Genomic DNA, 14,675 nt, shown 5'->3' on the forward strand with positions numbered 1-14,675 from the left:
TCTATATTTTCATATACAGAACCCCCTTTATATATCCACTTCTTGAGCTCTTGTTCCCTGAAGAAGCCAATGTCTTGGCGAAACATGTAGGAAATTGAGCCCCCTCTCTGTCGGCCACTTCCATCTGGCCTGCTCCATCATACTATGGGTCATATACAGTATACGTATTGATTTTAATGTGTTTATTGTTCTAAGTGTAATTTTTGATTTTTGTATTACCATTAATAAACTTTGTAACTTTTGTCTTTTACAAATTTTCTTTTCTCGTGCTTTTCTTCTACATACCCCTTGACCTGAGCACCGTTATAATCCCCCGTCCACATACCCAAATAGCTATCTGATTATTTTGGGGATGAGGTGCTGCATCCTATGGTACCACCTAGCCACCCTTACAATGTGTGGTCAAGTCTGTTCATTCTGAAAGTCCGCCTTAACTCCGGCGAAAGTCTGTCGGAAAGATGGGCGGACTTAGCCCGCCGGAAAGTCCGGTCGTGTGTGGGCAAGTCCATCCATTTTAAAGTCCGGCACACCTGGCGGACAAAGTCCGTCAGAAAGTGTGCCGGACCAAGTATGCCAAAAAGTGCGATCGTGTGTACGGGGCATTAGAAGTAATGTGCTTCATAAATCATAGGGGTCCTTTTTTAAAGCAGAGAATGTGACTTTCAGTAACATCTTTTGGTGGAGAACCATCCAGGTCCATGTTTTAAACCAGAGTAATTGATTCTCCACCAGTGAATGTTTGTGAAAGTCACATTTTCTACTTAGTAAATAGACACCCCGAGTATAAAAATAGTAAAACAAATGTGACATACCTGCAGCAAATGGCATGAAACCATTATTTTTCTTAAATTTTCCATTCTCATCCAAAAAGTGATTGACATTAAATTTTCCTGGAGTTTCAAACTGTGATGGGTCATGCAAAACAGTGGTCAGCACCGGTAGAATGTTTGTACCCTGCAATAGAGATCTGAGTTAATGTATGCCAGGCTAGATTAAGTGATTGGACCTTGTGAGGGATAGGCTTCTTCAACAAAAACAAAAGCTCATGCATACAACCTGCATAGTGCATGCACATGGACAAGCTTGCATAGAAAGCATCATTGTCTTCTTCTCTTTTCTCTTTTCAAACCGCCAATACCTCAGGCTCTTATCTGTATGTACTGCATGCCCCCCTTTCTACTTCATTGGCCAGAGCTGTGTAGAGGAAGAAGTGGAAAGCAGAGACTGAAGAGGAGTCAAACACGGCATCATCACAATGCCAAATCTTTCTACTGGCTGTGGCCCATTTATTGGGCTTGTCCAGAGGGAAATCATCCATCTGGCAACTCAAGAGATAATTCCATGAAGCAAGCAAAGAACAGAGATAGCATAAACCCTACCAGGCTTCAATAACACAAATACATTCTAAAACACTCAGATACTGCGACCTAGAGCTACCTTGATCTCAAAGTAGCAGCTCAGTAGATTGTAGTGTTGGTATTCAGAAGAAGGGATACAGCCAGTTGGCTGGTGTGTCCAAGGTGATGTCTAGAGAATGACTACATGTAGGATCTTAAGGTAGATTTTACCTTTGTTTTTCAAAATACCAGGTTTACCAGGAAAGAAGGAGGTGGCAACTTATTAGGGCATGTTCAGTAAAGAAAAATGTATCCTTAAAACGGTATTAAAGTGATTGTAAACGATCACCTTGTAAAACAACCCATTCAGTTTAAAATATAAATGAAAGGCAAAACATTTGCGTATATATAAAAAAACAAAAAAACAAACATTTTTCCCCCATTTTTATAAGTGATCACCTTCAATCCGTTCCCTCTGATCTCAGCTGCATAGGAGCTGGGGGGAGGAGAAGCAACAGCACACTGATCTTCCTAGTGAATGGCTTGGGGGGGGTGTCAGGTCTGATCATTGGAGGAGAGCAAGCTCCCAGCATAGCTAGAGAACTGACCATGATATGTTCTCCTGCTTAGTGTGGTCAGTTTTAAATAGAAAAGCAGAGGGTCTGGCAGGAATCATTATAGTATTGTACTACTCTGGGGAAGGTAACATTGTACTACTCTGGGGAAGTGATCAGAATTTTTTTTACACATTATGATTGCTTATACTAGTGAATTCCACGGGTATAAACAACCATTTTTACTAAATTAAACTGATTCCTTCAGTATTTATTGTAATTAGCTGTGATTGGCCATGGCTAATCACATGGTACACATGGTAAAGATGGGCTGTGATTGGTCCTGTCTGTACCATGTGATCACTGTGAACAATCACAGCTAGCAACACAATTATACACAATGAATGGTATGAAAGAAAGCCATTCATTGTTTACAGTTATCATGTGATCTGCCGTGATTGGTCACAGCAATCACATGGTACTGACAGTGGGCCGGTACACGGATCAGCCATCGGACGTGTCCGGTGGACACAGCTGGTGACAGATTGCACTGAAGTGCGGCCACAGGGCTCCACATTCCTGGAGCACATCATATGATGTCCAGCTGGAAAGACAAAAGTGGTTAATACTTCTCTGCAAATTTTTATTTTTTATCTTAATAGGGCCCCAGGAGGTTTATGCCATAATGTGCTAGTATGCACCCCATATTAGCACTTTATGTCAGATTTACACAGTTACCACTCCAGTTGGTCCTGGGTGCTTCCATTTTCACCTGGTCTTCCTTCTAGGTTCCCTCTGCATACACACGGGAGTCACTTCATTATGGCACAGAGGGGGTGCTGTAAATGTGGCCTGTGCTGCACATGTACAGCTCAGATTACATTACTGCTGACAGACCAGGAGAGGTATTTATGATAGAGATTTATAAAAATCCCTGTTTGTCAGTGGTTTTTCAAATTTTGAGGTGTCATAGGCTATAACAGTGATGGTGAACCATTGGCACCCCAGATGTTTTGGAACTACATTTCCCATGACACTCATGCACTCTGCAGTATAGTTGAGCATCATGGGAAATGTAGTTCCAAAACATCTGGGGTGCCAAGGTTCGCAATCACTGGCCTATAGCAATCACAATGAAACTCTCATAGATCCAGCTTCAGTAAACTAAAATGCATTGGCTTCTTTTTGGACATTGTCACTAACCTTCGTCCTGCCTGTTTGGGTTTTACACAGTGCCATGGCTTTGACCGTCTGTGGCTCAATGATTAGTTGTGAATGAACTGCCTAGCTTTGCTACTGCCTTACCAGTATGTCAATTCAACATTGCAATTACAGAGTAAAGTACAATAATCTATCCACCAAACAGCGCTCGTCTGTCATTGATCTGGCATCATGAAAATTAAAATGTAATTATTTGAATGGATTATTGCAATCATATAATAGCTGTCACATACAATAATCCTAAGAGCTTCTACCTTGGGGAGGTGATATCCACGGAGGGACACATTGTCCACGGCTGATCGAATACACCCCATAGGTAATACATCACTAATTCTTTGAACCTCATGTATAATAGCATTCATATACGGCATCTGGTTCCTATCTTCCACCCTTGGGTCCCGTGTTCGACCAATGACCCGATCAATCTCCTCATGAAGTTTATCTACAGTTAACAGGAAAATATCAAGAATTAGGACGGTGGATGGATGAAATCCCTGATTTCACCAAGCTAAGACGCACTGAGGATAAGCATAAGACACACTTTGGGAGAAAGAGCTACAATGAAGCGATCCCCAGTGATAGTGGTGCCCTGTAAATACTTTTCCTGTTTGATATTTAGATAGATGGCAATGATTACCTTGTATCTCTGGATACTTTATAAAATACAAGACTCCAAAACTCGTTGTAACCGATGTGGTCTCTGCTCCTCCCAGGAACATGTCAAAAGCTGTGGCCAGCAAGTGTTTGTAATGAAAACACGTATCGGAATCCAGTTTTTCCTATGGTTAAAACCAGACGTACAGATTGTAAATATTTAATAAGCTTGAATATCAAATCAGCAACAATAGAGTGGGACACTGATCTGGCATCAGAGAAGGAGAGTTTTGGCATAATTTCATTCAATTATCCTATAAGAGCATTTTAAATATATCTCTGAAGGTAAAAGTCCTCACCAGATGGTATCTGGTCCCATATCGTTTCTCCAAATTCTGAACTCCTCACCTCTGTTTCAGGAATGTCATCTTCAAGTCACTATGTACCACATATGGTGGGAATGCTCTAGAACAGGGGTCTCCAAACTATAGCCCCCAATTTGTTCAGAAACTACAATTCCCATCATGCCTAGCAGTGGCGGCTGGTGCTCAAAATTTTTGGGGGGGCGCAAACAAACTGAAAAATACTGAACCCTCCCCCATCAATTGCAGCCTCACTGTGCCCATCAAATGCTGCCATTCTGCCCATCAAATGCAGCCACTGTGCCCAACATGTAATAAGAATATTCCTGCGCTACCCAATTGGAAAAAGAAAAGAAAACAAGAACTCAGAAAAATAGTAAAAACGCACGTATGCGACTGGACAGCTGCATGCACCAAAGCAAGGGTCAGACATAAGCCCAAAATCAAACTGAAGTATAGGGGTGGGGGGGGTGCTGCGCTAACCAGAAGAAAGCTGTAAATCTCTGTCTAGCGGTGCTAGGTCAACTGCTTGAATTGTAGCTAAAACGCCAGGTCCTGAGCCTCAATCGCGTCCCTATATCCACGCTTGCCGGTGTTGGGTTATCCTAATGGCAGCTGATTACAAGTGGCTATGGTCCTATCAGGGGTCCTGGACCAGCGCGGATCCTAGCTCAGCCTCCACATCTCAGGTATGTATGTACAGGAATATGCAGGACAAAGGTACTTGATAGTGAAGTATGTATTAACCAGTTAATGCTTTATTAAAAATCTTTAAAGTGGAGTTCCACCCACTTTTACAACTCTTCAGCATCCCTCACTAAACTGTGCACTGTAAACAAATTGGATATTTTTTTTCTCAGCACCTACTGTATATCTGCTGTATTCTTTTTTCACTTCCTCCTCCCTGGCCGCGGCCCATCGCATCATTTCCTGTTTGCAATGCCTCCTGGGAAGGGGCGGCAACTTCCTCTGAAACTGCCGTTGCTATGGAAACCTGACCTGAAACCTATTACACTGCTTGTGCTGCACTGAGCATGTGCAAGATCTGCAAGGATGAGATCCAGGAAGAAATACAGTCTGGCTTCAGCTTCCCACACTTAAGATGGCCACGGCCTGCTGTAAGTTTATAAAATAAAAAACTACTGCTATAAACTAACAAAACAGAGCTTAGTTTACAGACTAACTTTACTAGAATACATTAGGCTTGTGTATTATAGGGGTATTTTTATTTAAAAAGTATAATTTCGGCCGGAACACCACTTTAAGTAGATGTACTCACATAAAAACAATGCAGAGCAAACCTCTCTCCTACGAGCAGTGAACTCGTTCTGTGTCTAGCAATGTGAAACAGCCTATTCCGTCCCTACGCGTGACATCACCGATCACGTGACTTCTTCAGGGGAACTGAAGAAGTCACGTGATCGGTGATGTCACGCGTAGGGACAGAATAGGCTGTTTCACATTGCTAGACACAGAACGAGTTCGCTGCTCGTAGGAGAGAGGTTTGCTCTGCATTGTTTTTATGTGAGTACATCTACTTAATGATTTTTAATAAAGCATTACCTGGTTAATACATACTTCACTATCAAGTACCTTTGTCCTGCATAATTCTGTACATACATACCTGAGATGTGAAGGCTGAGCTAGGATCCGCGCTGGTCCAGGACCCCTGATAGGACCATAGCCACTTGTAATCAGCTGCCATTAGGATAACCCAACACCGGCAAACGTGGATATAGGGACGCGATTGAGGCTCAGGCCCTGGCGTTTTAGCTACAATTCATGCGGTTGACCTAGCACCGCTAGACAGAGATTTACAGCTTTCTTCTGGTTAGCGCAGCACCTCCCCCCCTATACCTCACTGTGCCCAACATATTCAGCCATTGTGCCCATCATATGCAGCCACTTGTGCCCATCGTAAACAGCCACTTGTGCCCATCATATGCAGCCATTATGCCCATTAAACGCAGCCACTTGTGCTCATCATATGCAGGCACTTGTGCCCAATATATACAGCCACTTGTGCCCATCATATGCAGCCACTTGTGCCCATCAAATGCGGCCACTTGTGCCCATCGTAAACAGCCACTTGGGCCCATCATATGCAGCCACTTGTGCCCATCAAATGCAGCCACTCGTGCCCATCATATGCAGCCACTTGTGCCCATCAAATGCGGCGACTTGTGCCCATCGTAAACAGCCACCTGTGCCCATCATATGCAGCCATTATGCCCATTAAACGCAGCCACTTGGGCCCATCAAAAGCAGGCACTTGTGCCCATCATATGCAGCCACTTGTGCCCATCAAATGCAGCCACTTGTGCCCATCATATGCAGCCACTTGTGCCCGTCAAATGCAGCCACTATGGTGCCCATCATATGCAACCACTGTGCCCACTGACCCCCCCCACTCGCGGGGCTCGCAGCTCTGGCAGCACAATCCAAACCCCCCCCACACTCGGCTCTGACATTATGGCACTTACCACAACCTCCACTCCAACGTGTGTCTCAGAGTCCTCCGCTCCTCTTCCTAAGCGCTAGGTATCCAATAGGGTGGCCTGGCGCTTTGGCCAATCAGGAAACAGGTCTGACGCCCTGCCTCCTGATTGGTGGGGAAGAAGGTTAGTGTGAAAATAGCGAAAATTAATTCGCTATCATCACACAATTGGGTGGGATCAAGACGCACTCTCTGCACCCCGAGCTCACCCTATTTTGAAGCCTATTAGAGCCTGTGTCTCTAATCAGGTGCTTCAAAAAGTACCACCCCCTCCCACCCCTGCCATAGGAATCTATGCATCCGGCATCCTGAAAGGGGCCGGGCACATGGATGGGGGGGCAGCGCCCGTGCACCCACAGTGCACGGGCCGCCACTGATGCCTAGTCAAGTCTGTGAATGTCAGAGTTTTACAATGCCTCATGTGACGTGCAGTTCTGTAACAGCTGGAGGGCCGTAGTTTGAAGATCCCTGCTCTAGCATTAAGGGATTTCTTTAATAGAGCCTTTGCCTTACTGGGAAGGGTTACTGGAGTCTTAGTACCACAGTCCTCATGTATTGCTTTTTTGAAGGATCCACGTGCAACTCAAAGATTAATATTTTTTTATTCTCTTGTTTACTAAATTAACTATAGCCTGATTGTGGAAAAAGGCTTCAGTTTCCATAACTCTGATGAGGCAGACAGTATCTTGCATTATGACCCACAAAAAACTAGCCAACATCCTTAATGATACGGGTAAGTGCTTTGAAAAGGTTTGGAGCCCATGGGCGCTCTAAATGCGTATATTCACCTCTAACTCTTCTACATGATTTATCAGGTGGTCACTACAGTCCCCGGGATTCTTCTTTCTTCTCTCTATTCTCTCCTCCCCCCTAATCTCCCCCTCTTATTTCTGACTTCTCTATTACTTCTCTTTCCTTCCCTATTTTTGATTATATATAATTTGTTGATTGTTACACTGCAGATGCATGCTTTATAGTGACAACTACATTGTCCTATGTGAAGTAAATAGGATTTTTCAGACCCACTTTTATATTTATTTTCTGAGTCACTTTAGCAATCATTGTTCAAAGGTCATTTTCTATCTGCCTGACATGGACTCTGGTCGCTAATGCAGTGATATATGGGAGAGATTTGGATACGGGGTCCTGACCAGTTTGGGGGCGCCAATATCACTGACTATACATGTGTACAAATATTCATACTTGCCATTACCTGTATACTCAAGACCTTTGGTTCCATATTTTGATTTCTTAAATATCACACCATTTACTGCAGACCTGGACATGGTGGGCTACTCCTATGGGCCGTTTACCCTCATCTGGAGATCCTTTTCAGCTTTTTATTTTATTTCTATGATGCCTGTATGAGCTACATACTTTATCTTAAATTAAGAGTCACAGACTATATATGCTTGAATGGTCCTGAGGAAGCAGGAGTCCCACGAAACGTGTCGACCAGACCAAGCTCTCACTGAACTCTTGTATCTTCATAATATGTACTCTATACTGTATAGTATTAACTGTATGTCTTTTATGCTATAAGGCATCTTTTAGCTGTATAAAAAAAATTTTAATAAAAAAACTTGTTTTAAACTATATGTACTGTGTAAAATGTTCTTAGAGCCATATGTAAAGTCTCACCTCCATTGCTCTTCCCTATTTCTTTTGCAAACATATTTTGGGATGATGCCAATGAGAACATGATATGATATGGCATGTCATTCTCAGTCAACTCTTTAAAATCCGTTACACTAGCTATAAATGTTGTTTCAACAGAGGATTATTGTCACATTGATATTAATCCTGCTTGTCACAATCATTTTTCTATTGGCTTTCTCTACAGGATTGTATTCTTAAGTCCTTACTAAAAAATATTGAAAGTAAAATCAACACAAATAGAACAAATTACAAAAGAGATAAGTGTGCCAAAATATAAGGCACAGCAATGTTTAAGCTTGCACAATACGGATGTTTTTTTTTTTTATGGAGGGTATTTGAAGAAGAATTCCAGTTATGGATAATTTGCAATAGTTACACTGGTCCAGCTTGAATCAATGTGACTATATACCATATCTGTGTGATCCCTCTCATCTCATGGAACGCTCTACCTACTCACATTCGCATGGAAGAAAACCATCAGGCCTTCCGAAAGAAACTCAGGACCTACCTCTTCTAAGAAGCCTTGAGGCGATTCAGTTCGCATTTGCAGCGCTATACAAATCATTCATTCATTCATTCATTCATTCAGTGGAAATCACTGAAGTAGATAACACTACTCCAGTGATCTCCATTAGATGCTCAGTCCTGGGCCTAGCAACTTCCCTGCTGCATTGTGAACACAGAAGGTCGGCTGATTGACATGGACGGCATTCAGAGATCACTTTGCATTTTCTCAATGAACAGTGTTCTCTGATTGGATGAGGGGAGAGGCAGGGCAGTGAAGTCACTTTCTCCACCTTTTCCAATCCACTAAGAAAATGCAAAGCGTTCTCTGAATGGGGCCTGTTTCAACCTCCTGTGTTCACAAAGTAGCAGAGAAGCCACTCAGGCATGGTCAGTAGAGTGTCCCTGGATTTAATTTAGAAAATCGAGTCATTTTACAGTACAATAGAATTGCACTTTACCTCCTCACAAGTCTACAAATCGGCTGACTTTTTGGAGAAATTGCACTCAACTAATGTTGGGGGTGACACAGTATTTGCCATGAGCCACAGAGTGCTCCCTCTAAAGGCTAATCTACAAATCTCTAAATGTAATGCAATCACAAAATCAAGTGCAAGCATAGTAAATGCGATCAGAACATGAGAATTACTTACAACAACCCATTGTAGTAAAGGTGAGATTCAGTGACACATACAGAATAGATTTACAATGAAGGTAGAAAAAAATTGACAGATATTTGAGCTAATTGACAGCTAAAAAGTAGCCCAGAAATAATTGGCAAAAGTAGACCTAGAAATCCAAAGGATGAACCTCCTTTGGTTCTGGTCAAATATTTGGTGATTACAGAAAGGTCTTATCCTTCCTTTACTATGGGTTCAAAGTAAACACATTGTATGGAATGCCAACTGAATAAAATTATTTGTTTACTTGCTCCATCCTGATGAGGAAACAGTCAATGTAATCTCGGGGGCAGGCTGGATCCAGAGTGTCTTTATGGTTCTTGATGCTCTCCCTCACCATTTCTTCTAGATCTTTTAAAAGTGGAAAGATTTTTTGGTGTGGTCCAGGTATATATTTCATGATACTCGGGTACATGTCATACAACTGTGGAATACAGAACAGAAAAATATTACACCAAGCAAGATAGATAATGATTCAAGAAAGGGGCTAACATGGTATGGTTTGGATTAGACTCTATTTAATTTGTCTATAGTGTAGATATATTCTACACTAAAGACTAGTCTCTCTCAATCCTTTAACATGGAGGAACCCTTGAAGTAACTTTCTGGTCTCAGGGAACCCCTGCTATAAATTACTATATTTACAGCTTACTGTATATTAGTGTGATGGTCAGTAGGAAGAATGCTCCTTACATCATTAGTATCAGTGAGAACTTATCTGAGAGGCAGAAATTGTTACTAGCTCAAGGAACCCGTAGCAACCTCTTGAGGAACCCTGGGGACCTACAGAACCCTGCTTGAAAAAGGCTGCCACAGACAAATCAAATAATGAACTTTGAATATTGTATAACATGAGTTGTTTGTCCACTTAAAGGCATATTTTTCTTTTTGGCAGATGCTTGAATGTCCAATCATGGTTTTTAATGAATCTTAGGGACCTGAGCATTCAGATGTGCATAGCTCTAGTAGTATTTACAAGCAGGTCCCACTCTTATGTCAATTATATATTCATATACAGTATCTCACAAAAGTGAGTACACCCCTCACATTTTTGTAAATATTTTATTATATCTTTTATTGTGACAACACTGAAGAAATGACACTTTGCTACAATGTAAAGTAGTGAATGTACAGCTTGTAAATTTGCTGTCCCCTCAAAATAACTCAACACACAGCCATTAATGTCTAAACCACTGGCAACAAAAGTGAGTACAAAGTGAAAACGTCCAAATTGGGCCCAAAGTGTCAATATTTTGTGTGGCCACCATTATTTTCCAGCACTGCCTTAACCCTCTTGGGCACGGAGTTCACCAGAGCTTCAACAGGTTGCCACTGGAGTCCTCTTCATCTCCTCCATGATGACATCACAGAGCTGGTGGATGTTAGAGACCTTGAGATCCTCCACCTTCCGTTTGAAGATGCCCCACAGATGCTCAATAGGGTTTAGGTCTGAAGACATGTTTGGCCAGCACATCACCTTTACCCTTAGCTTCTTTAGCAAGGCAGTGGTCGTCTTCGAGGTGTGTTAGGGGTCTTTATGTTGGAAAACTGCCCTGCGGCCCAGTCTCCAAAGGGGGGGATCATGTCACAGTACATGTTGGCATTTATGGTTCCTTTAATGAACTGTAGCTCCCCAGTGCCGGCAGCACTCATGCAGCCCCAGACCATGACACTCCCACCACCATGCTTGACTGTAGGCAAGACACACTTGTCATTGTACTCCTCACATGGTTGCTGCCACACACGCTTGACACCATCTGAGCCAAATAAAGTTTATCTTGGTCTCATGAGACCACAGGACATGGTTCCAGTAATCCATGTCCTTAGTCTGCTTGTCTACAGCAAACTGTTTGCAGGCTTTCTTGTGCATCATCTTTAGAAGAGGCTTCTTTCTGGGACAACAGCCATGCAGACCAATTTGATGCAGTGTGCTGTGTATGGTCTGAGAACTGACAGGCTGACCCCCCCACCCCTTCAACCTCTGCAGCAATGTTGGCAGCGCTCATACGTCTATTTCCAAATGACAACCTCTGGATATGACGCTGAGCATGTGCACTCAACTTGTTTGGTCGACCATGGTGAGACCTCTTCTGAGTGGAACCTGTCCTGTTAAACCGCTGTATGGTCTTGGCCACCGTGCTGCAACTCAGTTTCAGGGCCTTGGCAATCTTCTTATAGCCTAGGCCATTTTTATGTAGAGCAACAATTATTTTTTTCAGATCCTCAGAGAGTTCTTTGCCATGAGTTGTCAAGTTAAACTTCCAGTGACCAGTATGAGAGAGTGAGAGCGATAACACCAAATTTAACACACCTGCTCCCCATTCACACCTGAGACCTTGTAACACTAATGAGTCACACAACACCAGGGAGGGAAAATGCCTAATTGGGCCCAATTTGGACATTTTCACTTAGGGGTGTACTCACTTTTGTTGCCAGCGGTTTAGACATTAATGGCTGTTTGTTAAGTTATTTTGAGGGGACAGCAAATTGACACTGTTATACAAGCTGTACACTCACTACTTTACATTGTAGCAAAGTGTCATTTCTTCAGTGTTGTCACATAAAAAGATATAATAAAATATTTACAAAAATGTGAGGGGTGTACTCACTTTTGTGAGATACTGTATATACTGTATACTAGAAGTTGTGGAAAGACCCAGAAACACTCATAATCTTACTGTCAAAGTCTCATAAAGATGTAATGATTCAGTGGGTAGCTCTGCGTTCCTGACCAAATCTACAAAGGAATATACTGTAACTTTTCGGTGATTTGTTTATTCTGTTGCTGGTTAAATTGAAAGGAGAATTTCAGCTTTTGGGTGGACATTGATATGTCGAACCAATTATTACCCTCTTTTACTGAATCCAGCAATTTCACCATGACTGCTTGAAAAAAGGCTGACGCGTCCTTCAGAGAAAATTCTACTGGTAAGAGTAATGCCTGGTACACATGATGAGATTATCGGACGAATGATCATCCATTTTTTTATTTATTTTTTGCATGCTAGTCTCATATCAAAAATAAAAGAGGTTACTAACGAAAATTCTCGTACAACAGAATAAAAATTCGGAAGTGATTATATGTATTGTATTTGTATTGTATTTTCAGACGACAACTGTACTGAATCGTACAATCTGGTACCGTATGAGAAACATTTTCGTGCTTGTCCCATAGGATTATTTTGCATAAATTGTTGTGATTGGCTCTCCAAAGCTGTGAACTAACAATCAGATTATCATATGGTCCTTTTGAAAGTCGCATTTTTTGTTCGATTTTCTGATCATGTGTATTGGCCTGAAGGATTTTTTTTAGTAGTGGCTGTGGCAAGTGGAAAGAACTGGGAGCTTGGGTGTAGAGGTTTCATCTGTGGAATTCCAGAGAGATATGAAAAGCATAAGGGGGTTTAGACCACCAATATTAACCAAGAGCCAAACAAAAGCAAAGTTTTGGCTGGAGGTTGATGGGTCAATTAGTAATATACGGTAATTATGTTGATGATTCACCCAGGCAATGATACCTAAATGATCATGTTTTCCTAAGGAAAAGTAATTTAGAAGAAAAATCATCATGTCTAAGGCTAACCTTACTCTTTTAAAGTTATACTATAATGGCTTTGGTTCAGATTTATTTCATGACCATTGTAGGGACATCACAGCAGCGGCTGCTTGATTTGATGTTACCTTTGTCTGACTGAAACATCAAATGAAGACAAACAATAAAGAATGGGTCACTGCTGATGAGTCACTCTGATTAGCTGCCCACGTCTGTGTATAAAGTGTAGCTTGCGCTACTGAGGTACGTAAACAGGCATTTTACTATACCTACCAACTCAAAAGTAAAATGCAATTTTCAGATGCAATATTTTATATTTGTTTGTCAAGACCTGCTATTTTTATAGTCCTGATGATAGTAAAAAAAGAAATAATGTACAAAGCCATTACGCTTTTCCTTTGTTCACATAGAGGAACATACGGTAGTTATATGAAAGTTACTATGGAATTAAAAAGGAAAGCTAAGTCTGAGATATAGAAGCAGTTAAAAAAAAGAGGCTTCCAGTTAAAGTACTGTGAACCTAGCCTGTGTGATGAAGTGTCCCTCAAGGTCACAGGAAATGGGCAGAATGATGTGAGTGTTGCTCAGTCTAAAGCATGGGTGCTCAACTAGTGGCCCTCCAGCTGTTGCTGAAATACAAGTCCCATGAGGCACTGCAAGGCTGACAGTTACAAGCATGACTCCCAAAGGCAGAGGCTTGATGGAACTTGTAAATCAACAACAGCTGGAGGGCCTAAGGTTGAGCACTTATGGTCTAAAGAGTACTGGGAGCACTAGAGGGTAGAGGAAGCTGAGGACATAGCTGAGGCGTGCAGAGGGTGAATACAGCTTCATCATTAATTTTTATGGGGAAAGGGGGAAAAAAAACTTAAAAAATTAAAAGTGGAGTTCCACTTTAAATATGAGGTATAAAGTCAATGACATTAATAGGAAAGAAAAATTACAGGGAGATCAACAGCAGGATTTCAAACCGGCCCAAGACATGGAGTACTGCAATGAGTATTATAAACTATAGGGTATAGTTGGAGAATTCATAACATTCGCTGCTTGGATGTTTTACTGACCGCTGAGCGTTTAGAGTGTCCAGGGTGAATGAACATGATAGCTTACTGCTGTCAATGGCTGCTAAGGAAGCAGGGGTGCCTGCATCTGCTGCGTCCTTAGCAACTACTGGCATCACCCAGCCCATTTACTTACATGGCTGGGAATCCCTGGCCATGTAAACAAAGGGGCAGGAATGGGGGAAGGGGTGCCATAATTTCCTAAATATGGCCAACTGGCCATATTTGGGAAATAACATACAAGATCAGATCTGTATTGGCATTTTTTTTCTTCTAGCAAGTTGTCGGGTGTCAGGTATTGTGATTGATGTGGATCTACATTGCTGGGGGACATGACTGACACATTAGATGTACATTACATCATGGAATTTTTTTTTTTTTTAATTAAAGAACTTGTCAAAAACTGTGTGTAAATGTATTTACACTTTACATTTTTTTATGGGTAGAGGTACTATGTCTGCTTTACCCAATCACATGGGGGAGCGTTATATGGGGGGCTCCCTTATTGGTAATAGTGGTTCCAATAAACCCCAAGTCTGCAGTCCCACACAACCACTGGTCCAAGGTTTTGGGGAAGAGGCCCTTGTCCTTATCAACATGGGGACCATTTGCTTTGTCAGGGTGGTCTTCCCTGGCAATGTACACCCCCAATG

The 14,675-nt window shown here is 42.0% G+C and overlaps 1 protein-coding gene across 1 annotated transcript in view; it reads right to left on the reverse strand.

Moving 5' to 3' along the window:
• LOC141107670 (cytochrome P450 2C23-like) overlaps positions 1-14,675 on the reverse strand; it is a 45,981-nt gene that overhangs the window by 7,024 nt on the left and 24,282 nt on the right. The window contains exons 5-8 of the mRNA XM_073598568.1: positions 9,656-9,832; positions 3,750-3,891; positions 3,367-3,554; positions 813-954 (exon numbers count right to left, since the gene is read on the reverse strand). Coding sequence (XP_073454669.1) covers positions 813-954; positions 3,367-3,554; positions 3,750-3,891; positions 9,656-9,832 — 649 coding nt within the window. The remainder of the gene's footprint in view (positions 1-812; positions 955-3,366; positions 3,555-3,749; positions 3,892-9,655; positions 9,833-14,675) is intronic.

The sequence above is a fragment of the Aquarana catesbeiana genome, linkage group LG09 (genome assembly GCF_042186555.1).
Source record: "Aquarana catesbeiana isolate 2022-GZ linkage group LG09, ASM4218655v1, whole genome shotgun sequence".
Taxonomy (NCBI): domain Eukaryota; kingdom Metazoa; phylum Chordata; class Amphibia; order Anura; family Ranidae; genus Aquarana; species Aquarana catesbeiana.